The sequence below is a fragment of the Heterocephalus glaber genome, unplaced genomic scaffold (assembly GCF_053883595.1).
Source record: "Heterocephalus glaber isolate CG9 unplaced genomic scaffold, H.glaber_assembly_v1.0 deba00001608, whole genome shotgun sequence".
In the NCBI taxonomy this organism is placed as follows: domain Eukaryota; kingdom Metazoa; phylum Chordata; class Mammalia; order Rodentia; family Bathyergidae; genus Heterocephalus; species Heterocephalus glaber.
The window spans coordinates 13,107,707-13,134,738 of NW_028258379.1; the positions used below are offsets into that span (position 1 = coordinate 13,107,707).

General features: G+C 43.6%; 1 protein-coding gene across 7 annotated transcripts in view; it reads right to left on the minus strand.

Annotated features, from left to right (window-relative positions):
• Dpf3 (double PHD fingers 3) overlaps positions 1–27,032 on the minus strand; it is a 257,440-nt gene that overhangs the window by 47,539 nt on the left and 182,869 nt on the right. For 3 of the 7 annotated variants that reach the window (XM_087195352.1, XM_087195353.1, XM_087195354.1), the window contains exon 8: positions 14,680–14,808. In XM_087195352.1, the coding sequence (XP_087051478.1) occupies positions 14,680–14,808 (129 nt within the window). Of the gene's footprint in view, positions 1–1,286; positions 2,998–10,487; positions 11,869–14,679; positions 14,809–27,032 lie in introns of those variants that run through there. The other 4 variants (XR_001182647.3, XR_015445025.1, XR_015445026.1 and 1 more) reach the window with 3 other exon arrangements.

Consider the following 27,032-nt stretch of genomic DNA (forward strand, 5'->3'; position numbering starts at 1 on the left):
ATTCAGCCTTAAAAAGGCTACATGCGACAACATAAATTAAGTTTGAAGATATTATGCTAAATGAAATGTCAGTGACAAAAAGACAAATACTTTATAATTCTACTCATTTGAGGTACCTAGAGTAGTCAGATTCACAGCGACAAAAAGTAAAGAAGTAGTTGCCAGGGACTTGGGGAGGAAAGAATGGGGAGTAAATGTTTCATGGGTGCAGAATTTGGGTTGGAGAAGATGAAAAAGTTCAGAGATGGATGGGGTGAAGGCTGTACAACAAAGTAAAAGTATTTTTGCCACAGAACTGTACACTTGAACACCTTAATGTGGTACACTTTGTCTTACATATGTTTCACCACAATAAAAGGAGGGGGGAACCCTAAGGAGGGTAACACATTGCGGGGAAAAACTGCCTTTTATTTTTTGGTACCAGGGATCGAACTCAAGTCCTCGCACTTGTGCAGCAGGCAGCAAAACCACTGAGCTAAATCCCCGGCTCCAAAAACTGCCTTTTTACTGCAAGGAAAACTCATGGAGTCCATAATAGAAGTCACATGTGACATTCAATCTAAGAGAAGACTCCACTAGCAGCAGCATTGCAATGTTATATTCCATCTCCACTGGCCCCTGGTGGGGGCTGCCAATCCTCAGAGGACAAGACTGGGGCTGCCATGCTGACCTGTTCTATCTGACCCAGAGGTCCTATCAGACCAGAGTGCCCATTTTCACATGCAAGGCAAAGCCCATCAAGAGGGGATCAGCTTTCAGCTGTATCAACTGGCAGCTTGGGAAGACCGCACCAACAGCACCTTTCCAACAATGGAACATTCACCTCCCATCTTTTCCAAGCATACACTAAATCTTGCATTTTTGTGCAGCACTTCTGTTCTTGGCATGGGTATGTCAGCATCTTTGAACGGGTACGTGATGTCTACGCACATAACAAGGATTTCATTAAATCTGTGTTGGCCATGGAGAGGGTGATGATGGTGGCAGTGATGGTAGAACAGTGCAGCAATTCTGGGCTCCAAGAGTGGATGCTGGCACTACCCCTGGCCATTGTTCATTCATGCCAAGCCAGTGGCAAGTGCAGTCCTAGGCTGCACCTCTAAATAAAACAATGGGGCTTAACAAATTTTGGGCACGCAAGTGGGCAGAATCCTTCCAGGAGTCCCTTCCGGGAGACCCTTCCATACAGTGGTGTGAAAGTTGAAATCTTGCAGGATGAAGTTAGTTGATCAAGCAAATTTTACAGATGATATATATCATCTGTAAAATTTATATGTATATATGAGCATTGGAAACAGACTTTTATTTAACAGAAACTTACACAGACTTCATACATAATCCTACATTATGCAGAGCTTTATCACAATTCTACACATGCTATAACTTGTAGAAGTCGGTTGGAGAGCAAATTATCACTGTAATTAATAGCATTTTGACAAAGGACATTTTCAGTCAGAAAATGTCACTGAAAAGGGCTACAAAATGATTCATGGACACTCCTGGTGATCTACCCCCTGCCGCCAGGGACTGGCCTTGAATGGGAGACCTGAAAGCACTAGCAGGAAGTCTGTGCCCACCCACTTTCTCCTTTTGAAGGTAAAAGAGATCCTCAGGCTAAGGAGCCCTGCAGTGAAACTGTGAGTCAAGGACCTTTGCCAACAAGAATATCCCACATTAGACTGCAGGTGTGTTACCGTGACTCTGCTGACAAGTGAGGGAAAGCCCAGAGCACGGACATGTAAAAGACCATTTGAGTGAGGAGACTGGGAGTAGAACCCAGTGGCCCAGTCAGCCAACCACGCTTTTTGGCTAATCCGCACACAACGCTGCATCCATTTCATCAGCCAGAATGCTCACCAGTGGCCATAAAGGCCATGTTAGAATACCCACCTTCCTCCTTGACTCCCTAGGGCAACTGAATTTGAGGTTTCTATCCTTCTAGAGGATCTTCCTAGGCCTAGGAGGCAGCTCTAGAATCTCAGGCCCCTGAATCAAGCTGAGCAGATGGCACCCTTTGCCAGCTGCTTCTTGGAGTTGTCAGCTGACTAAACTAATACCATCTTGGCTGATGCTTAATTTTTGCTGTTTTTCGTCACTACATTATTTGAAACAAGGTTGTTTGTATTTGAATCTGTTGAACTTGCAGAGATATAGCCAATTATCAGATGGAAGTCCCTTGTGGGACAGGTTCAGATCAGTAGGGCTTGCCTCGGGGGAGGGGCACTGGCAATGGAGCACTGCTAATTTACTTCAGTCAAATCTTAACACATAATCATGTAACATCACCAACATTCTCAAAAGACTTTTCAAGAAGGAAAAAAACTGATCACTCCTCACTTACCACATCCAACTCGCAGAAATAAAAATACTTAAAGCACATACATGAATGGCTTTTTTAAAAGCCTCAGAGAGCAGAGTTGATCTTTATTTTCTTATTAAAAACTTGGGGTATTTTTCCTTAGAGTTAATATGCAGTCTTTATTTTACAGTAAGTACTCTTTTGATTTCATGTCTTCCCAAAATCGCTTTTAACTTTCGAAGTGGAAGGTACTCTAAACAAAAATATTGTGCAATGTCAGCACTTTTTTCTTTTAAATATTGAAATAAATAAAATAGTTAACTCTTTTTTCTGTCTGTTTGTGTGTTCAGTTATTTCTATTGTAGAGCAAATTTCAGTCTGACCCGTGTACTTTCTCACAGACACTTAAAGAAAATGTAATGAAGAATTTTAAAAAAGAAAACAAAAAAATCTTCTTATTGCACAAACTGAGGTCATTCCGGAGACTTCGCTGAGCTGAGCTGAGTTGTGCTGGAGGATTTTCCACAATCCAGGCTCTGGTGTTGGCTGAAACACACGCACGGGAAGGGGCCGGGCAAGGGAAGAGGAGGAGGAGGAGGAGAAGGAGGAGGAGAAGGTGCCAATCATCTTGACTTCTTTTCACCTTCTTCACATATGGCTTGCTTGAAGGATGCACAGTTCCCAGGCCATAGAGTTGACTGCAGAGGGAAAGGCAACGAAAGATAAAACAAAAAACAACAGCATGGAGCAACTACCTAAGAAAGAAAGATTAAAATGAAGGGGCAGCAAAAATGAAATGAGTTTTTAAAAAGAAAGAAAGAAAGAAAAACCACCAACTAATGACCAAGCTGATGAAGCTCTGGCTATGGGCAATGAAAACCAGGCTGAGCTCTCTGGTGCCTTGAACTTCAGCAGCAAGAAATCAGCAGGGAACAGGGCAGGTCAGTGGCTGAATGGCCCAAGAGATAGAGAACACAGCTGGATTTCCGACTCCTAGGTGATAGGGCAGGCAAAACTGGGTGTTCCCAAAGAAAACTATTTTACTCCACTACTTGGAAACCAAACAAATTGAATCTTTTGAAAGTTAAAACATCCCAGAAAGGAACCTTATGATGTCATCTGTCCACCTGTCACCTAAGTGGGAAAGAGTAGTTCTATAGTATATGAAAAGCTGCAGCCACAGAAAATCCCAACATCAGGACACTGCTTCCTATACGCACACTCTCACCTCCATCCCTGCCCTAAGTAATTCCAGGGTGTCAGTGTTACTCGCAGACAGGACCCAAGCCAAGAGATCTGTTCAACTAGCCCAGTGATCCCAAGTGTCAGCCTGGAAACCTGGTGGCATTCCAAACCAGGTGGGTCCTTAGTTTGGATGGGTACCAATCAGCCACAGAATTTGCTTCTAGCTGAGTTATTTTGGTCTTTGGCATGGAGTTGTTTGTACACCAGTAGGCAACAAAAGCAACTACGCTCACATTTCACCCCAGAAGCAGTTCCTGAGGGCAGAGATGGCAGTCTTCACAGAGCCCAAAGCACACTGAGCTCAGCCCCAAGGGAGGGAAGAAGGGTAAAAGGGCCTAAATGGGAAATGGACAAGGCAGCAGGGATAAATTTCAAAACCAAACGAGCAGCTCAGCCTCATCCAAGTTGAAACGCCCCTGCTGCTGCTTCCAGTACCAGGGCATCAGTCCAGGAGCAGGTGCTCAAGCCCGGATGAGATGCACTTCCGAGGCTGAGACTTCATCCATCGACTTATATTTTCAAAGGAAAATGAAGAAGAGCTGACCTTCACCCGCACTGAGTTCTCCCCCGAAACTTGCTCCTACTCCCCTCCGTCCACCAGTGTCATCTCCCTGTCTCACCTCTCTCATCTGCTCTTCTGGGGTCTCTGGCTTCGCTGCCCTCCTGCTCTTTTCCTCTTGACTACTGCTGCCCGACACCAGTCCCTTCCCTTGAGAGAAACCAGTGTGGCTGCCTTCTGACCTCCCACAGAGTGCCTGCCAGTGTCTCTTGTGGGCACAGCCATGATTTCACCCTCTTCCGGGAGTCTTCCTGTCCCTTCCCTAAGGCCTCAACCCCTCTGGACACATGTTACCTGCCCCTTTGTTAGCGAGTTTGTCTCATAACAAAACTACCACTTCAAGTTCCCAAAAGTTTCCCTTCTTTGCCCTCCACTAGGGCGCACACACACACACATGCACACGCACAACTTTTCTTCTTTTGCCCCATTTAAACCACTTAGAAAACAGCTGGTTAGTTTCTAGCTTTGCACTGTTAACATCCACTTTCTCTTACATTTCCTCTGCCAAACAAGTGTGGGCCACTGAAAATGTCCTGCTCTGTTTTCAGTCTCTCTGTCCCTCCAAGGAAGCTTAGCTTTTCATCCCTCCACACACTGTTTCTGGTCCCCTATGCTGTCTACATCTTCATCCTCTCTCCTTCATCCCTTACCACTCTGTTTCACTGCCTCTTGGCTCTCACTCACCTGCCCACTCTGACGTGACCAACGGATGCTGCATCCAGACATGACTTCTCCAACTTTTCCATCAACATCCATTGAGCATCCACTAGCTATAGAGTGAGATTGAATAGCTCTTGCACTAACTAGCCCAGAAACATTGCTCAGTTCTTGGTTCATTTCAACAAATAATGATGGCACAGTGGTGTCTGACACTGTCCAAGAGACATAAATGATGTCACCTTTGCCTTTAAGGAACATACCATCTGTTAGAGGAGAAAGGCTAAAGACAGGAACAAAATGCCACAGAACGCTGCTTAAGCAGATTGTAATTTTACCATCTTGCATGGATCAGGCTGTGATTCCCAGCTGTGTTTTTTGCTCAGGCCTATCTCCATCTCTCTGACAACAGCCATTCTTGCCTACAGATTAAATAGCAATGGTCAGTCTAGGCCTCCTTTCTGACCTGATGGCTCCCCCCAAGAAAATATCACTGACTACCATGAGCCAAAGAAATCACATACTAACCCATGAAGGCACTTATACATTATTTGGGAATATCTAATCTTCCCAACTAGACTCCAGATAAACCCATTGGCCCTGTGTTTAATGGCCCCTGTCCTTCGCAGAGCAGAGGAGTTACATGCATACCGCTATTACGCATCCAATCCCTTGTCACCAAATGGACAAAAGTTTGTCTGAATGAAAATATTACCACGCAAGGTCTATAAACGTACTAGACTGAAACCTCAGCTGAAAGGTCACATGTCTGGGTCGCTACTAGTGGGCTAAATCAATCATGTACCTTCTGATAAAATATATGCACTGAGGAAACACCATTTCTGTGCTATTCTTACTGAAAATGTACATCATTTTAATCATTAGAAAACACACAAACCTGAAGCTTTCTATGAAATGATGTAACCATTCTAGATTAAAGGACTTCAGCAGAACATGGCAACTAAATGCAACTTGCAATCCTAGACCAAATCCTAGATCATAAAAAGGACATCAAAGGCTGGATGTGGTGATAGATGCCTATAATCCCACCACTCAGAAGGCTGAGGCAGGAGGATCACCAAGAGTTGGAGGCCAGCCTGGGCTACATAGTGAGCTAAAGGCCAACCTGAACTACATAGCAAGGCCCTGTCCCCCCAAAAATAAGGGGGGCTGGGGGGCAAGACATTAGTGAGATAATTGGCAAAATTTGAATTAGGTCTGTAGATTGTAGTATTGTCTCCATGTTAATTTCCTGATTATGGGGCCGGGGATTTAGCTCAGTGGTTCCGCCACCTGCCTCGCAAGTGGAAGGTCCCGAATTCGATCCCCTGTACCAAAAAAAATTCCTGATTATGGTATTTGTACTATAGTTATTTGGAGAGTCTGGGTGAAAGGATACATGGAAATTATTTGTATTATTTTTGTAAGTATGTTGTATGTGTGAAATTATTTCAAAATTAAAAAAGAATTAAAGTTTTAGTTCTTGGCTGAGGGCCAGTTTTTAGATACTTTGAAAACCTACTGCTAGTGTTTGTTTCTGTTTTTTGTTTTTTTAGCTAATAATTCAGTTCTGACAGGGATCTTCCCTCATCCTCAGTTGTTTCGTAAATCAGTCAAGCAAATGGCTTTTCCTATACTGTTATTTTGAATAAATGGTCAGAGATTACTTTTATTAAGCATACTAGTGTCATATAATTCAGTGTCTAGTGTTAAAAGCACTTAGGGCTGGGCAAATGACCAAAACAGGGCCTGAACTGTTTGCTCCCAGCCACCTCTTCAGCCATCTCACCCCCAAAACACTGAAATTCAGAAAGGTCAACCTTAGTTCTTTCCAAAACTTTGTGAGGATTTAAAACATTGAGCCTTCTCAGCAGGATTCCAGAGTGGAATATGTTGGTCTTGCTGTTTTGGTTTTGGTTCTGTCTTACAGGAGCAATGTAACCCAATAAGGTCTTAAAAGACCTCAAAGCCCCTTACTAACAACATTTTGAAAATATGACGTGGGGGGATGTCAGTATAGATGGAGTAAAGAGTATTAGAAGACTCAGACCGACTTACTGACCCTAGAACTTCAGACCAATCATCCATCCTGACTGAACCTCAGTTTCCTCACCAGTAAAGTGGAACTAAATGAACTTCCATTCCACTTCACAGAGTTGTTTCAAGAATTATCATGAATTATTATTGGTTAAATATTGCGATGAGGAAATAAATGGCCATATCCTAGAAGTAGATGAACTGAGGCAGAGCTTCACAGCAACAAAATCACACAGAGAGACAGTCGAGTCCTTTTCATTTCTACTCTATGCTTCTTTCTACTCACCAGATCAAAATCGCCTCACTCAGAAAACACACAATATAAGCAACTCCAATTCTAAAGGCTAAACAAAATCTTCTCTGGAAAAATTCCTAATGCATGAGTCTGCTCAAACTTTAAGTACATGTTCAAAATGATATCCATCAGATGTAACAGGAGGCACACTGGGATAAAATTAATTAATTTTATTCCACCATGAAGTGAGAAACTCCAAACAGCCTTTAGTTCTCTCCCCAAGTAATGATCTTGTGTTCCCTCAAGTGCTATATAAAGGCAATATCAGGCTGCAGCCCATTAGGTGCAAAGAGAGATGCTAAGGAAGCAGGAAGACTTAAAGGGAGACTATTGATGTGAACATCGTATTTTTTATTAAATCCTCTTCTCTAAAATACAAGCAACAACTTGGATTACTGGCTTTAAAGTACCTTTAAAAAATTAAATGCATATTTCCCATTCCCAGTGTTGTAGTGATTATAGTATCTGATCTCTACATAGTCTCAGTAACATAAATAAAGAATTAGATTATCCTGGGTAAGAAAAAACATCCGCTAAACAGCAACAATAGTCACCTTTATTTACATCAACAGTTTTCCCCTGGGGGATTTGAATGTTGTTACAAATTTAGAAAGCTCAGTGTTTGCCTCCTCTATCTTTGGGCGTGGCCTCAGAAAATTAGGTGACATCTGAAACATTCTGGAGGGGGCGGGACTTTACTGAGCTGAGGACAAAGAAAACCAGTCAGATCATTCTCACCTTGATGATTTTAATTTCCTTTTATTTTAAAATTTGAATAGTGACACTTATCTAACAAAAGCAACCACAGAAAGATAGGTGTGTTGATGGCTCACACAGGTCCTGGGATTCTTGAGGTCGTAATAAAAGATGTTTCAGCTGAGCATGGTAGTGCATGGTAATCACAGCACTCTAAGAGGCTGAGGCAGGAGGATGACAAGTTCAAGCCCAGCTTGGGCAATTTAGCAAGACCCTGTCTTAAAATAAAAAATAAGATACAGCTCAATGCAAAGACCCTGGGTTCAATTCCCAGTATGGGCTGTGGTGGGGATGGGGGACAAAGAGAGAGGAGAGAGGAGAGAGAGAGAGAATGAAATCTCCTTGCCTCTAATGGGTATCAAGAGGGAATGTCTAGATGTCTATAATATTCTGCACTAAACCTTGAAACTTGATCTCTTTTAAAGGACCTAATGCTTACTTTTCAGCTGTTGAAGTTGCTCTTAAGAAGGCTAACTTTTAAAGCTACATTCATTAAAAATGCCCATTTCCTCAGTCAGAACTGAGCCAACTATGAATGTGTGTACACATAGTCTTTAACTAATGACTATCCAAGGAACATGGTGGACAGCACGTGGGTTCTAGAATCAGGTTTCTGGGCATCAGAGCTTGGCTTCTGTGAGGACTTCCATTTACTAAGCCTTGGCTTATTTATTTGTAAACCAGAGACAATACGGGCATTTATCTCATAGGGTAGTCCCAGGGATAAATGAACTATTCCAAGGAAAGCACCCAGAACAACACTTGACACATAAGTGTTGAACATTATCGTTTAGAGAAAAGGGGCTAAAGACATGACATCAACCATCAAGTTGGTTGGAAATCCAGGACAGCCATCTTCCTTCTTCTACACATTTTTTCTGAGTTTCCTTCCTTTGTCTGGGACATTTTGCCTCCAAAGCAATGTCCTTTCCATATCTTCAAACTTAACTCACTTAACTTTTCCAAGGTGACTTTTCTCAACAGAAAAGTGAAAGGTTTGAACTTGATTGATCATTTCAAGTCTCTTCAAGTTCTTTTTTTTCTTTAAAGAATATAAATTCTGAGTCTGTTGAAATATACTATAAGCAAGATGAGACAAGAAGTTCAAGTGATGCTAAATGATGTTTTTATGTTCATGTTGACTGTACCAACTGAGAAAGAAGAGGATGTCTACTACACCTAACAAGAAAAATTGAAAATCAAGTTACACTAGTGAAAATAAATTAGACAAGCAATGCCATCTTCAGATAAATATTTTTCTGGGGAGTTTGTCTTGTTAAACATCTCTAAAGTGTTTGTTTGTTCCCCTTTAGAACCTCAAGCTGCACTTTGAGAACAATAGGTGTTTTTATATAATTTTTAATCATATGAATCTTTTAATAAATCTCAAATTCCAAGCCAAGTTATCATTGATAATTCCAGGATCATGAACAACTAAATAGATTTCAAATGATAGTATAAACTGAACTTATTGCCATGGAATCTAAAATTTCATCAATAAAAATCATAAGGCTAGGAATCTGATGTACCTGAATCAAAAGAACAAAGTACAGATGTGGAAAGTGACAGCAAAAGCAGGCTATACCTGCTTAGCAGAAAACTTCTAGAACCAACTATGTCAGTTTATTCACACATGTGAGCATGCAGGAGTATTATAACACTGGAGGTTTATACCATACTCACTAGGAACAGAACCATATACAGGTTATGCAGAACATCCCAAAAGTGAGTGGGGTTGTTACTTTCATTCTCTGAAAACTGAGAATGCACACCCAGGTGACCACATACCCATGTGACACAAGAGAAAAGTAGAAGCCCTTTCTGTCCAAGTTTACAGGGAGGCATGAAAAATCTGTCTGTGGGTTGTTTTTGTAGTGAGTTCAATTCAGGGGTATCTGCAAAGGCTGGATTGTCAAAGTAGTTCTTCTCAAACACATAAAAGCAGCATGGAAGTCAGGAAGCCACTTGGATCTCCTAACCCAAGTCAACTGGCACTACCTGTATCTCCAGGCCTGATTTCTTATGGAGGCCAGAGACCCTGGCCACACTTCGTGGGAGTTCAGAATCTTCAAAACAGCCCAGATGAGTGCTGTGCCTAACCAGGGATCTTCTTTAATTTGGACTCATTCTCTTGGCTGTACCTAGAGCAAGGAACACCACCCGGAACATGCAGCGCCCTGTGACTGCGCGTCCTGATTCCTACCAAGCCCAGCAGCCAACTCCAACCTCAGCTCCCTGAACTCTGCTTCCACGTTTAGCCAAAAGAGGCAGAGTCAGCCAAGCATTTCCCCAGCCAGTTTTTCTTGCAATAGAAGCCAAAGCCAGAAGCCCACCATTCTGCCCACAGAACCCCTCCATAATCCAGGCAAGCATCAGCCCCACACTTATGCCAGGCCCAGATGGGTACGCATCACATGCACACACAGGCCATCGTGGGCCCTGGCACAAGACACTTCCACACTAAGAAGTAGGGACTCAGATAAACAAAAGAGCAAGCTGGGGTAGGGTAGGGGACCCAAAGGAAAAAGAAAAGAAAGACACAGAAAAGTAAAAAAATTTTTTTTTAAATTTTTAAACCAACAACAAAAAAAACCATGATGGTTTTGCCCTCTTTATAGGACAGATAAACCAGGACTTACCTTTTGAGCAGAGCCTCGAAGCTGTTCTATGTTGGGGCTGCCAAACTGGTGGACAGTCTTCTCTATCACCAGGGGCCTTGAGCAAGTGTTGCTTTGGTTTCTTTCAAGAGTTGCTATTGGAGACACAAAACAACGTGCCTGGCGGGCACTATAAAAAAAGTAGAAGAAATACAGGAAGCTTGATCATCCAACAGGCAGTTAGGTGTTTTTAAACAAGGGCGCCAGGAGGGGAAATACACATGCAGTTTCTTTCTTCTTTCAAAAGTGAGGCCTCTGCTTGTTCAGTCACTGACTTTTGCTTATATTCCATTCTTGCATTTGGAAGTTGTGCTTCCTTCGCCAAGAGGAAAGTGAGGAAAAACCAGCAACAAGGAAACAGCAGCTCTGTCGAACAGAGGAAGAGCCGAGGAGGTGGCTGCCGGCCAGGGCCTGCGCTGGAGGGAGGCCAGACAAGGGGTAGCCGGGCTTCTCTGGGACAGCTGACATTTTCTCGAAAGCAGAGAGGAAGATGGAAAGGCCAGGGAGGAGAAATGGGGAGGGGGTCTGCCATGGGAGGCCACCAACTCCACGGGGCACAGGGAGTGCAATCATCTCCCACTGAGGAACTTCTCCCCCCAGTGGCTTTCTTCTAAACTGGGATATTACTTTGATTTCCCTTCTCCCTCCTTCTCTCTCCCCCTCTCCCTCTATCTCTCTCTCAAAAAAAAGTCTGATTCTAACAATAGCTAGCATATACAAATAATAATTTTAATGTTATTGGCTCTTTTATTTCCAAGCCCAGTGTTCCGCATCTCTTCATTTTGTCAATAAATATGAAAACTGAGGAAATCAACTCTGCTCGTGTCAAAAAGATCCCCCCCCCGCAAAAAAGAGAGAAAATTCACCTAACTTCCTATTTCTAGGGAAAATAAATAGCCATGCCATTTGTCTGAAGAACTCTCATTCTGCTCTTTTGTTTTGTTTTGTTTCAGTAGTTGGTGCTTCTGTTGTACATACCCAAAGTAGAGGGATGGCAGTGCAAAGGGACATGTGGACGGCGGGAGGAAGAGGCAAGGATAAAGGGAAAACCTAAATTGTCTTTCATTAAAAATATATATATATATGTGTGTACATCAGAACCAGAACAATGACCAGAGTCAGAGGGGTGGCCAATGGCCCAGACAGTCTGTCGCACGGGCTTAGCAGCTGCCCTTTTTATCTGATGTGGGCGAGCCCCGGCCACTGCGGCGTCCTCGACAGGAGCGAGGCTCTTCCAAATCGTCCTCATCAAAGCCGTGGAAAGTTGAGGTGTCACTTTCTGACGTGGAACCGAATAAGTCCTCCGTGGTGCGTGCTGCGGCCGCTGCCTCCTTCTCCTTCCTGCCTTCTCCTCCCAAATGAGCTGACATGTATGATGAATATATCAGCACATGGGTTAAGCAACAGGCAGCATCATTAATATTCTCATTACGTTATTACAATGTTATTCTTAATATCAAGATAACAAACCATTGTCACACCAAAAGGGATTAACCAGGTACATCACCTAGGGATGGGGATTTGGGGCAAAGCACGCTTTTCCAGGGAAGCAGAGTCCCTCCCCCGAAAAGGCATCATTTCTACCATAATACACATGTCCACAGCTTCTGACAGCCAGAGAAGCAACACGATCTCTCTCCTCTTCCGCATGCACACAGTCGCTTGCACGCTCACTCAACCCTGCCCCAGACCATGATTTTCTCGGTGGTTTTTAAGCCTGCTTGGCATTTCTTTGGTGTTTTCGCTTGATGCTGCTTTGAACAATGTTTGTCCATCACTTTGACAGTCAGCTTTACAAAAGGTATTACTGTCAGATAACCCATTCAAGGTGGTTAAGTCCATCTATTTTTATTTTTCCCTGCTTCTAATCCCATTCTTTCAATTCTATCCTTACACCATGTGGTTCATTTGCACTGAAAGCAAAAAGAAGTTGGAAAGTCTGATAATTGGTAAGTCGTTGAAGAGTTTCTGTCTTTAACCACTGGAGGAAATATTTGTGATCTGGACCCACATAGAGATGTGCACACACATGCACACCTACACACACGTTCCGGCCGTTAAATATGCCCAGGACTTAGTTATTCCAGAAAGTTCAGATTGTCTAATGTAACTCAAAACATTAAAAAGGTGAGAAATAGGGGTAGAAGGGCCTACTAAAATACAGAATCTTAAAATCAGTAAAATCCAGGTTTAAACTCTTAAATATTCTAACGGACCCCAAGCTGCCTCCCCAGACAGTAATGATGAACCTCTTATAGGGCCAATTTCAACCATCCCACTTTCTCCCAGGAAACAGAAGCAGTGGGGTAGGTGGGCAGGGAAAGGCAGCTCTTCCAAGCTCCAAGCTCTTCTCTGGAAAGACCCAAGGGAGACCCCAGAGAATTATTCGCCCACCTGCCTTAAAAGGTATGGGCTAATGCCACCTGTGTATTCCCAAAGGATCAACTATTTCAGGAACATCAGAGTCACACCTTGACTAAGTGATCCACAAAAATTAATCTTCGGCAACTGCACAGAGAATATCTATGCTGATTTAAAAAAAAAATAAAACGACCCCCTGAGTCACATAGCAGACAGAACCTAGGAAAGAAAAGCTGAGTGAAGGTTGTAGAAAGAGAGGCTTAATGCAGAATAAAACCACCATCCCACTTCTGATTCCCATCAATCAGATGCAAGTACCCCACCTTTTATAAGATAGAAAAGAGGAAATTATAGTGGTTTGCAATGAGAATGTGTGTACTCTCCAATCCCATCTGAACCTATAGCAGCCCATAATATCCTGCTTCAAGCAGCACTCCAAGTGACCTTGCTTCAGGCAGTAGAGATTTTGTCTGATTGCTTGCTCTTGAAAAACAATGAGTTAACTTTCATTTGTTTTATTTTCTTTTTAAGTATCTAAAAACCAGAGTCCACAATCACAAGGGCCTTATCTTCTAAGCTAGCATCAACAGAGTAAGGTGTCATGTTTGGACTGTATGTGAATTGAGAGAATTTCACAAAGGGCCACCCTGGCAGGATCCTTGAGAGTTAAATGTTGAGGGCTGTGTGCAGTGGAAACCAAGTTCTTTTCCAATTACCAGTTTCCCACTCAAGCCAGTCTTGATTCCTAAACAACCCTGACATCAAAATGTAAAAGAAGTAAAGGTAAGATTTTTCAGACCAAACAAGGAAGAACTGGGTTGCTGCAATAAACCAAGATTTGTTCATTTCAGTCCTTGCCTGGGGGCTGGGAATAGAAATGAGACTAGGTCAAAGGGTGGTTAGGAGCAATGACTCCTCATGCTGGAAGCAACTGTTCAAACTGTTTCACCTACTAGTCAGTAATTGATGAAACTAATGATGCATAAGAAATTCTCTCTCCTCTTGTGTTCTGATCTAGTTATAGCATAAAACAATATGAAAATAGGTAGCACTAACCTACCATGATCAGCCAAAAAATAATGGATTGGTTAGAACTAAAAACTGAAATAATAGGAAAGACCTGAACTCATTTTAAGAATGAAAGAGTCTCTTTTTTATATTTTGGTCTTTAGGTAGGTTAAAGGTGAAAAGAATAAATAAAAGTACACCAAGTCAACTCCAGATTTGCCGCAGGAATGCCTACCCTTTTGCCTCCTTGATTTATAAGAGTCTCTTTATTCTGTTCCACAAGAAAATGAGATGAGTGACCAATGAAGGTGGTGCATTATGCAGCTACTTAGGAGCCCAGGGATCCCTGATTCCCACAATTTACAATGTGGCTGTTTTCCCAGTATGCATATTTCCATACTCTCCTGGATTGCCCCAGGTACTTCCACAGAATAAACACATCTTTTTGTGCATCATCCAACACAAGAGAGCATGCTGTATGAAAGCATGTATCTCCAGGTTTTCCCATTCTACCTTGCTATCGCCTGCAACAACATAACACAAAGTAATGTCCACCTCAAAGGCCAGACACAAGTCAAAACCTTCTCCTTGACTCTTACTCTGGAGCTCAGGGCATAACTTGTTTCTTAAGACCTAAAGAAAAAAAAATATCAAAATGACCTAAAAACTCCCCTCCACTCAAAATCATCACCACCATCACTTCTCCACTCTACTCGTCCACCCCTCCCCCACAAGATGGCAGAGGGAAGCAAGCAGAAGAGTTCCTGGCCTATGGGCACACAATGCAGGAAGGGGCCACACTCACCAGAACGTCCACAGTCTGCACAGGACACCAGCTCTTCAGGCCGCCCACTCTTCTTATTCATGTTAGAGCCCCCCAAGCAGAAGTCACAGTAGTTATTGGGAATGACTGTCCCATCTGGTCCTTTTTGGGCTGTGGAAACATTAAAACAAATTCCAATTTTAGGCTGAGATGTGTTCCTACTGCTACCTCTTCTCTTCCCACAGTGTGGCAGAATCCACTCCGGAAAGAATATGAAGTTTAGAATGTAAGGGTTTGTTACAACCAAGTGGTCATATTAGTCTGGGCTTTCTTTTTGATCCTTCTTGGTTCAATGGTACTAATGCCTTGCAAGTATTCCAGAGTTTAATTTCTGCAGTATTTCCCAGTGGTTTTTATAGAAACCGCCTTCCTCCTCTGATTGCATCTCTAGATAAACAATTCATCCAGAAGTATTCCTAGTCAAGTGAACTTCGGTCAACCTTGAACAACCATCCTGCAAGCCAAGACCTCAAACATCAGAAGGAAACCATAAATAGTGGTGGCTAGAAGAGGAGCAAGATTCAATGCCTGGACCTTGCTTTTGAGAAAAACATTCCCATTTAGGAAATAGTCCTCCTCCTATTCCTGAAAAGGAAAATAAAAAAGTATAACCACTGGCTGGTCATTTCCAGAAAGCGCACTGGAGAGGTTCTTAAGGACTTCGGTGAATATCTTGGCAGGTACACAGGTATCTGTTCTTTTCCATTCCCCTGAAGTCAGATTCACTGTTCATAAAAAAGCCCCACACAACTCAGAAAAAGTTAATCTGTAGAGCCCAAGTGCCTAGAATTAGAACTATATACAAGTTTACTAGGAGCTAGCTCAGTGTTATGCCAGAGATGGGTCAAATGGTGAATGGTAAGATGGGTCAAATGCTTAGCATTCAACCTATTAATACTATAACCAATTCCTGTTGAGAGTCCTTAAACAAAGGCAAAGAAAACTCTTGGGACATGACCTCAAAAACAAAGCTTTGTAAGAACAGCATGTCTTTTGAGTACCAAAATCATTCTCTTGTTTTGAGGGGCTGATGGAAAAGCCTCAGACAGGTTCTTTCCTGGGAGAATTGCTTCCATTTTCCTGTTTCTTTTCTCCTAGTGTGGACATTTCTTTGTCACACACACACACACATTTCCTGTTTGCAAATAAAAGGAAAAAATCTCTTCATTTGTGGGATCAGCCTTAACCACTATCTTCTGGCATCCCCAACATCTGCTGCTACCTTTCATTATTCGCTGGCTAACATTAATCAGGGTCCCGAAGGGTACAAATCTGTGAAAGAAAGCAGATATGTGAGCAGAAATACCATCCAGACAGTAACTGATAAACAGATTCACCCACTTTAATATGATTCCCTCTGGCCTTCGCTTCCTCCATGCCTCTGCTTTGCCTCCAGGATTAGAAAACTTACCTGGGGAAGGCGGAAGACAAAAGCTAGCAGAATTATATTATGGAGGGTTAATCCATTTATCAGTTGCTATTTGGATTGTTTAATCAGTTTCTAAGTCATTGATCTCCATCTTCAGGGAGGCAGACAATTCTCTGCAAGGCAAGTGTTGGCTGTTTGGGGGAGGCAGAGGAGCTGGCCCAACCCCAGAGGTCTATAGAGTCTGGGCTTTTCTTCCTCTGCCACTAGAGCTCAAAGACATCTGCATGGCACACAGAGTAGTTTTACAAATAAACTCTCAAAACCAGTGCTTCTGCAAAAACATTACTCTGCCTATAAAATGTGTTTTGCCCAAATCCAGAAGTACCAGCGTCCCTTTCGTCCTTCTCCTTCAATCGCCATCTTCACCATTTTTAAAATTTCTCTGAGAAAATCCAATCATGTCTAGCAAGCAAATAAACACAGGCTTTCTTCACCACAAAACAGGTGGAAAACTATCAAGCGGTGAACATAAATCAGGGGCAGAGTATACAAAATTGGGCACCAAGGGTAAACCAAAGCCAAGTTTCATGAGTGACAAGAACTGGATCTAAAATATGCAAATGCTGATCACAATGGATAATACTTCCTGCATAAAAGCAATTAAAGGATCCCCTCTATATCATCCCCAAAACTCTCCAGGGGCCCAGTTTCTTCATCTGTCTCTCTCCTGTACTCTTAGGGACCTCCTGATTTCCTGGCCCTTCACAAGATCTTTTAAGAAACCAAAGAATCTGATGGTCTCCACCACACTGTATGCCCTGTGATATATGAAAATGGGGGAAAACATAGAGTGTAAGACTGTCCAGCTATTTACAATATTCACCACCAGCAGACTAGTGGTAGAATACCCCATTGAGTCAAGAACTTCCATACAGCAAAAAATAAAAACTCAGAAATGATCTAGTAGAGCAAAGCAGATAGTATGGAGGAAATGATCCTATGTGAAAAGACCAGAGGAGCAGAATTTAATTTCTCTGAAGAAGAGACGTTTCTAATGAGACAGAGTTCATGCAGGGTCCCCACATCTGTGTTGGTTGTTGGCTATACAAAGTGCCCATCCAAGGGAGTCAAGGAGATGTTAAAATCCCATTTGTCAGCCCTGCTGAGTGCAGCTGTGACATGCTGGGCAGCAGATATACTTTTGTCTAGCAATGGCCCAGTACAGAAAGTGACAGTGAACAGTTATGCTTTATTTTCAAAGAAATCATTTTTGTTGCAGTTCCTACTCTTTCCTTGACACAATGAACTCAAAGCATCTTTCCATCATGGTAAAATGCCACAGCAGGGACTAATAGCTCTACATCTGATTCTCTTACACATTTTGGTATTTAGAATTGGTTTCAGAGTGAAGGTTCTCCCATTGAGCATTCCCAATTCCCAGCCAGAAATAAGCAGTCATGCTTTGGGGAGGGCAGTCTGTTGACATCACTGTTATAACCGTTCTCTTGCTGACACATGTGTGCCTCATCTCCCATACTAAATGATCTACTCCTTCAATCCCAGCACCATATCTTATTCATTGCTGCAATGTCTATGTGTCTTGTACACTGAAAATGCTTGCTAACAATTTGTGGGATGAACGGCTTAGAAATGGATGACAGAACTATATAGACATAGTTTAAAGAATAAAACTGAGTGTGCATAGGTTATATGCAAATACTATTTTGTTTTATGTAAAGGACTTGAGCATCTGCAGATTTTGCATGCTATCCATATTTTTCTTCCTCTTGCTATCACATGTAGATGCCCCTGGGACAAAGCACTGTTTGCTTTCCCTATGGCAGAGTTATCTGTTGCTCTGAATATCATTTACTGCCTACCCTTGTTTCATTTCTCAACTCAAAGACAAGAGCTAGCTGAGTTGGTCATTTGACCTGGATTCAAGGCCAGCTCCCAGAGTATGAAGATGTGGGTAACTGAAGGGCCATAACTCATTGCCTCAAGAAAGAGACACCAGGTCGCACCTACCCACTCAGCCTCCATCTTTTCACCAGCTTGCAGAGAACAAAAAGAAGCAGGAGTTTATTACACAACACAACTCCACTGAAGCTTGTCCTGGATGTGCTACATACACTATTTTGTTGATTCTTACAGAATCTTTGTGACATAGGAATTATTTGATACATGAGGCCACTGATATTCAAGAGATTAAGGTCTCAGTTACAAAGAGGGGGAGATGGGATTCAACCCACTTTGTCTATGTTCTTAGAGATTCTACCACTAATCACACTTGTCTGCCTCAAGGGAAGTCTAGAGGCAAACACTTCCTGGCCATACCTTGCATATCAAGTATTTCATAAATCTCTTTAGAGTCAACTTGATTCACCCAATATGCTATTTACAAAGCCCAAAGTGATAAAAATTATTGAGATCGGCCTGATAACAGCAGAAATTCCTTTTGAACTTAATGTCCCTAGCACGGTAATCCATCCCGGGTGACTCTGTGTATCGTCATATAGTCTGTGAAAACACTTCTCTGGAGAATTCCAGAGGCTCATGAAGGAATGTTTTTTAAGTCAAGCTAATACCATGGCTATATTGGCCTATGGCCTGACCCAGCCGTGAGCAATTTCCTGGTACCGTATATGAGATCACTATAAAAAGGATTTTACTATAAATAGGAAGCTCACCCAGACCTTGCAAGCAGGATTTAAATAGAGATTCTGCTTCTGCTTATGCGAAATTGAGTCCCACTTTCTAGAATAAGATGGCAGGGAGGGCAAAGACCCGCATGGTATCTCGATGGCAGAGTCCATGATGATGGATTTGATTTACTGTTGACTAATGCTCATGGGCTGAGATCATAGAAAAGATACAAGTAAGCTGCTGAGAAAATAAAGTAAGCCTTAAGAGTTTAGGAATTTACCTGGGGGAGATAACTCTAAAAACAACTCAAAGGGGAAAAAAGGGAAACCAGGTGCAAAGTTCATGAAGAAATGCAGAAAAAAGTAACAGAAGGTAGGAAGCAGCATTCAAATAACTCAAAGCAAGAGAAAAGAAAAGCTAAGCCTCAAAAAGTCTCAGCACTATGCTCAAGGAAGGGAGAACAGGCATTCTAGAAGAGAATTAGTACACGCTACAGGATATTTTAGTTTGATCAGGACTTATATCTATACTAAATAAGACCACAAATCTTCCATAAAACTACCACGCAGGCAGGGCTGTCTTTCCCCCTTTCAGTTCAAGCTCCGCTGCCACTCGTGAAAAGAATGAATGGCATGGATTGTCTGGCCACCACAACAGTCCCTCACCTAGCTTTGGCAGAGACCAGAGCTGCACTCTCTTTGTCCCAGCAAAACAGGAAGCTGGCCGGAAGGTGAGGCTCCTCCTTGGCACACACACAAAGGCATGGCCTTGCATTCTGAGCAGACCATGGGACTTCCTGCCAGGGCCTGGGGTGCACAAGCACACAACCGTACTCGGGAGACTCCCAGCCAGTCCTAGCCCCTGCCCCAGCTCAGCAGCTGTTTATCCAAGGCCTGCTAAATTGAGGTGTGCAGCCCTTAGGGAACTTGGGGGCCATGTGCAGAGTCGTCCAGGAAAAGATGTGCCTCTCCTCACTCCTCTCACTTGTCCCCCACTGCCCTCCATACTGACAGTTCCTGTGTCCCTCCACAGGTCTGACATGTTTCCATGGCAACTGGAATCCTGGGCTCCAGCAGCCTCCGCTCTTGCCACCTGTTATTACTTCATCTCTCAAGTGTAAAGCATCCTAGCCCGGTGCCACTTGGCTGTGCAGAGCGCATCTCTAGAAGACAGAGTAAAGAAAAGGGGAGAGGAAAAGAGCCCGTGCAGAAAGGCGGCCCTGGTCTGGTCATGGAGGACACACTGGACAGGACAGGCTGGGGGATGCAGCTTTGGAGACAAACAGAGTGCAGAGGGAGCATGTAAACTGGTGTGCCTTCCCTTCAGAATCAGTGAGCAGGCCTCAGCTGGAGGCCACCGCCACATCCCGCTACTACACCCCAGCCTATAATGAGGGCCGTAGGAGGGGCAGGGAGGCTGGTGCAGGCTGGGGAAGAGAAGGCAGCTGGGCAGAGATCTGTGCTGGCCCAACACAGAGCAGAGGCAGGAGAGGGTTAAAAGTGGTGTGATCAGGACTGTGAGGAAGGCTGGACCAGAGGGCAAGCAGAGCATCAAAGCCTGGATAAATGGCCTTAATTCTCATGCTCTTGCTCACCCTACTCCTTACGTGTTTACTCATATAAATTATCCCCAAGGCCTGACACCTTTTTTCACTGCTTCCCTGGAACTGATGAAAAAATAAATCCCACAGATCCAAGGAATAAAAGTGTTGGGATTCCATCCAGGATGGTTCTTGGCCACCTGATAGCAATCAAGCCTGCCCCAGGGCACCATAAGGAAGACAAGCAGTGCTTTCCACCCCCCCATGGAGTGGCAGAGGACCTGGGGGCCACTCGCCACAAGACTTTTACCATCAAGAGTCCTCAATGGCACAGAGCTCCCTCCCCCTCCTCTGTGCCATTTGGACACCCAGCACTGAGACCAATGTGACTGTAGGGTAAAGCCAGTGGGGAGCTAATGCAGGATGATTCCAGGCACTGAGATTAGTCTGCCTGGAGAAAAGAACGCTGGGGGCTGATTTAATAAGTCTTCAAGTTTATGGATGAGGCTGATAAATTGCCACACTCTGTATTGTCAAGGACAACATGAGACAAAATGAGCTGAAATGGCAGCACATGCCACAAAGAAGCTTGAAATGAAGGTGGCGAGACAGTTCATGGTTGGAGGGGGCTTCTCCAAGCAGGCCTCTGCACTGAGGGAAGGGTCCCCTAAGCCCAGGATGTTTGAATGCATGCCTATCCAGAGGCAAGCAAGTCTGGCAGATGACGACTCACGTCCCTGGTAGGCCTATTATTTGAGGATTATAATAGGGTGAAAGAAAAAGGAGAGTGAAGTTTTCCAGACCCAGAGGAACTCAGGCTTTCATCATTGTTTTATATTTGTGTACAAGTCTCTCTCTTAGCCAGGAGCTCCCTGAGGCTGTCTTTCATGGCTGTGTCCCTGGCACCTGAAACACAGACTGATACAGAGCTGATGATAAATACTTAATGAAGGGATGGACAAACCTTCACAGAGCCTTTAGAGGGGCGGGGGGGGGGGGTTACAGGAGATCGAACTCAGGACCTTGCACTTGCAAGGTAGGCAGCCGAACCACTGAGCTAAATCCCCGGCCCCCACAGAGCCTTTTGAAGGTGGGAAATACACCAGGCAAAAGGAAGTTAAAGACTAGGAATTGAATGGATAGGAAGTCCTCTGAGTACAGAGTGACCCACCCTAAGGCATCATAAGCACGAGTCCTTTTCATACCAGGGACAGAAAGAATGGAGAGGAAAAGCAATGGGCCCCCTGGAGAGAAGAAAGCTGCAGCTCAGAAGCCCAGGCTCTCCTCCAGAGAGCAATCCTCTCCAGGAGGCATTTCTTGGTAAACCAGAATGGGTAGAATTCAGTCTTCCAGACTCAGCCGTGGAGTCTTGAGTTTCACTGGGTCTCTTTCCAGAGTCGCCACAGTACCAGTGAGAACGTAGACCCTGACTTACTCTGGGTTGTGCCATGTGGTGTGGGTGCCCTATCACCAGCCTTGCCTTCTTTCTCTCCATCTTTATCAAACACACAGTTCACATCTTGAGATACAAACCTTGGATTTACTCCTAAAGGCTGCCAGAAAAACAGAAAACACATATCTGCTCATATTGTCTCCATCTCAATGGTTGCACAGGTTGAGCAACCTTAATCCAAAAGTCCAAAATCTAACGTGCTCCAAAATCCAAAACGTTTTGAGTACTGACATAAATCCTAACACCACAAATAGAAAATTCCACACCTGGCCTCATGTGACAATCTGCAACCAAAATGTAGGCACACTGAGCATAAAATTACCTGTAGGTTAGGTATATGAGGTGCATATGAAGCAAATAAATGTTGTGTTTAGACTTGAGTCCCATCCCCAAAATAACTCATCATATATATGCAAATATTCCAAAATTTGGGGGAAATAGTCAAAATAATTCTGATCCAAACATTTTGGGTAAGGGATGCTCAGCCCATATTTTGGTTAGAGTTGCAATTTGCAGTGGGACAAAGGGTTGCGACAGCTTTCCAGGCATTTGGATACCATTGCACTAGTTCTGGGGCTATGGAGATCATGGTAATGTCCTTCGTGCTACAGACTTAGCAGCAACCCCTGGTCTGTGCTTGACGTTTGGAAAAATGAGAAAAAGACCAAGTTTATGCTATTAGTTAGGGAAAGTGCAGTGAGATATTTCCATTTGCTGGTGGACAGTCACCTGGGTCAAGTCATGTCCTGGCCCCGAAACTTGCCACTCAGACAAGTGGCTGAACAGGAAAACATGAATTTCAGAGTAAGTGTACCATCGTGGCCCTTAACAAAGCGTGTCGTTCCCCTTAAAGAATTTTAGGACATCTCGGTGAGTCAGAGCTGGACAAGCTCCATCCACTTAAGTTGTTGGGACGCTGGTGTGGTAGTGGTAGAATTCAGCAAGCCCTCTCCTGTTTTCCCAGACCTGTCTCTTTCTGTCTCTCCTCACGACCACCCCCTCTGAACTCAGCCCACAAACTGACTCACGTAATCTGTGTCCTTCAGACTGAAAAAGAATAAAGAAAACGAAAAAGCTGAGCCTCAATCTCTCAGTCAAGAGACCTGAGGATTGGGAAAGAGTCGAGACCTGGAGGTTGAGGAGCAGCACAGCGGAGGGACAGGGCCCAGGCAGGGGGACCCACCCAAAGGGTGAGCCAGAGGGCCGGTGCTGGGAGCCAAAGATGCTTGTCCTACATGGGACAAAGCATTATGAAAAGGTGATTCAGCCAGGTACAGTGCACACACCTAGAATCTCAGCACTCTAGGAGGCTAACGCCGGAGGAGCAGAAGGATCAAAAGTTCAAGCTCGCTGGGAAACTTAGTAACTTAGTGAGACCCTATCTCAAAATTTAAAAAGAAAAATTAATAGTGTTGGAGATATGAAGACCCTAGGTTCAATTCCTAGTACAAAAGACCGAGAGGAAGAAAGGAAAAGAGGAAGAGGAAGAGAAAAGAGAGAGAGAGATCTCATAGAGGTTGAGACGGGAGAGTGAAGTGGGGAGAAAGGGATAGAGAGAGATTGATCCACGGGCAGTTTAAGTTACAGTTAGCTAGAAGAATTAAGTTCTGCTGTACCAGATAACAAAATGTGCTTTATGTTTCAAAACAATGTTGAAGAAAGGATTTCAAATGTTCTCCCCACAAAGAAATGATAGATGTTTGAGGAGACAGATATGCCTAACCTGATGTGAACATCACACCCTGTACATATGTATCAAAACATCACACAGTACCCCATCAACGCATAACAGCAAAAGTTACGTAACAACAAAAATTATGTGCCAATTTTCAAAAATAAATTTTTAAATAAATAAAACATTGAAAAGCAGCTATACCCCTGTGATTTAACAGCACAACCTGATTCCTGCCCAGTTATCTGATTCAGTACGTACAAAAGAAAAAAAAAATAATTAAAAGGAAATTGAATGAATATCAGTCTTCAAAAGCTAGATCTCTCTAAGGTAGTGGTTCACCTGGGCATATGTTTACAACGAAAATTCCAATGCCCAGCTCAGCACTACTGAACAGAAGCTGTGCAGGTGGGTGCAGTAGTCTGTGTTATAACGCACTCTCCAGGTGATTCTCATGTGCCCCTTCAGCCTGAGAGCCACTCTGTGTCACCCCAGTTTCTGTTGCTCTAACAACTATCTGAGATGATCGGCTCAGGAAGAGAAAAGGTTAATTTGGCTCACAGGTGCACAGGTTTCAGTCTGTGATTAGCTGCTCCTGTTACTTTGGGCCTGTGGTGGCACAGTACGGGATGGCGGGAGTGTGCAGCAGAGGAGACCTGTTCACCTCATGGCACCCAGAAGAAAGAAGGAGACAGGAAGGAGCCAGGGTCCCAATATTCCCTTCACGGACACACCCCTAGTGATTCAGCTTCCTCCCACTGGGCCTCAACTAATAAAGGTTCCATTGACACCCAATAGCACCGCAGGCTGAGGACCAAGCTTTCAACATGTTGGCTTTTGGGGGACATTCAAGGTCCAACCTATAACACAGAGCTGTAGCAGGGCATCCAACAGTCACGTTACCTTGTATTACACATATTTTCTATGACTCTGTTCATGTGAATTAATTTATTTAATCTTCATCATAACCCATGAAATAGATGCCATTAATGTTCTGATTTTATTTAAGTGATACATGAGGCACAAGAAAGCCAAATAGCCAGCCTAAGGCCAAATGAATATAAGTGGCTACCTTGCCTCTGAACCCATGCAGCATGGCCCTTAGCTGGTCCACTGAACACTGCCTTACCATGAGCTCGCACAACCACACGCACCCAGTGGAAGTCAAATCTGAGAGGTCTGCTGGACCTCATCCTTCAGAGCCTTACAGGTCAAGGCTTCCCAAATTTTGAACTCACTAAAGTTCAGAATGGAATTCATAGATCCAGAGTAGGGCCTGCGATTCCATATATTTACAAGCCCCACAGTAAGAAGGCCAAGTGGCCTACTACATCTAGACAAACCTGGACACACTGATCACCTGGATCCCAGGTGACACTGAAGCTACTGACCACACTATAAGAAACAAAACCTCAGGACCTCACGGTAAGGAGTATATACTGTACTGAAGTGTAGTAACTGCATTGTGAGCAGTGTGGCATGATCTATTTTATACCTTAAAAAGACAGCTCAGCTTCTCCATGGAGAACAGAGTATATGAGGCAAAAATAAAAGTGGAGAGACTAATAAAGAAGAATACAATAAAGAAGTTGTAGTGACCCAGGCAGAAGCTGGAAGTGGCCAAGAAACAGAGAGAGGGAGACAGGTATGCAGGATAATTTGAAGGGCTGACATAAGTGGCTTAGGAAAACAAAGAGCCAAGGATGTACCCTAACAGTTTCACTTCAGGCATAAAGCATTACTTTAGGTGGGAGGGAGGATCATAAAAAGAGACAAAAGCTAGGAAAGATGATGAGACAGAATAAGGGAGCAAGATGCAGGCAAATTATTGAATAGTATGATACATGATTTTTTCTACAATAAAACTCATTTATCAATGAAAATTTATAATGTGGGAGGTGGAGTTCCTATAACCATCATCACACCAAAAGTTTATAAAGTGCTTTGAAGACTAAATGTGCCTGCTATGTACTGAACTGTGTCCCTACCTCCCCCGCAAAAAAAAATTTCCTATGCTGAAGTCCCAATCCCTAGTGTGATGTTTTTTGGAATTGGACACGTAGGGGTTAATTAGGTTTGGTAAGGTCATGAAAGCGGTGCCACCAGAGTGAATTAGATTCCTCACAAGACATGAGAGCTTGGTTCTCTTTCTATCTGCATATATCAAGAAAAGGCCACATGAGGACACAGCAGGAAGATGGCTGTCTGCAAAACAAGGACAGAGCCCTCAGCAGACACCAACCCTGCTGCCACGTTGATCCTGGACTCCCATTGTCAGAACTGTAAGAAATCAATTTCTGTTCTTTAAGCCACCCAGTCTGGAATTTTGTCATGGCAACTCAGGCTAAGACAGGACCTCTTAATGCACACATATCTTTTGAAAAGCCACTTGTAAGATGATGCATTGCACAATTGGCCAATAGGTGTTTCAGGGACATCAGGAGGACTATGAGAAAGAATCAAGCTTAGGCCTGGATCCATCACTTGGGATTCTAACTGAATGGTATCCAACCAAGTCCACTCACATCACCAATTCCCATCTCACTGTGTGACTTGAGACAAGTCACTCAAACCTCTGTGAGCCTCAGTTTCCTCATCTGTCAAATGAGAATAATATCACATTCCTCATGGATTTGTGAACATCACCTGAGATGAGGCGTGAAAAGTGGCTGGCACCTAAGAGGTCGGTCTTCCATCGTTTCCTTCCTTTCCCCCCGACTCCTAATTCAAAATAGTTTTATTTCTGATTTAGGGGGATCGAAGGCCAAAATAAGTAAGTTTTCCCGAGAAGTGACACATGACTCATCACCTGGTCTTTGTATGCCTTGGCACCCTCTGGGGGATGTGGAACCTTCTTTCTAGGACTATCATGAGAAACAAACGGGTGGGATAACGTGGCAGCCTTGGGACAGGGTCCAACACACTCAAGAAGTGCTAGCAGTTATTGTTGTTACATTTGCTGCTCACTGTATGGAACACAATATGAACACTATAGTTAATTATGAAAAAAAATGTGAGAGAATCAAAGAGGTTCAGAGAAACCCAAGAGACATGTGGGCTTCCTGGAGAAACAGACTGCGAATCAAGAAGAACCACACTTGACTAGATCTCCCTCCGCAGCTTTCTCCAGGTGGTTTTATGTATACATCTTCTTCCCCTAAACACCCCCAAAATTCTCCTAGGGTAATAATAACCACATGCAATGCCTTTTTGGAATTTCTGTTGCGCTTACCTCACAACTGGATACACAGACAGCACATGCTCAATAAATACCTAAGGATCAGTGTCCTACATCTAAGATTTGGCAAAGGATGTACTGGGGCCAAGTCAGGCTCTAATAGCTATAACTGATGCCAATGAGTCCTCATGGCCAGTTAGCTTCACAGTAACAGAAAAGTCCCCTCACATTGCCTCAGATGGTGCCCCTGATTCACATTAGCCATCTGTGGCCATGGACATGCTCTGTCCATCCAAAGGGGACAGAGAGGGGACATCAGCACTCAGAATGTGCAGGCAGTGTGCCAAGCTTCTTCTCCATCATCCCATTTAAGGCTCATGGCAACTCCAGGAGGTGAAGATGATTATTATCTCCCTTTGACAAATGAGGCGATTCATTTGAGGAGCAGAGAAGTGATCCACATTTCCACAGCTAGGA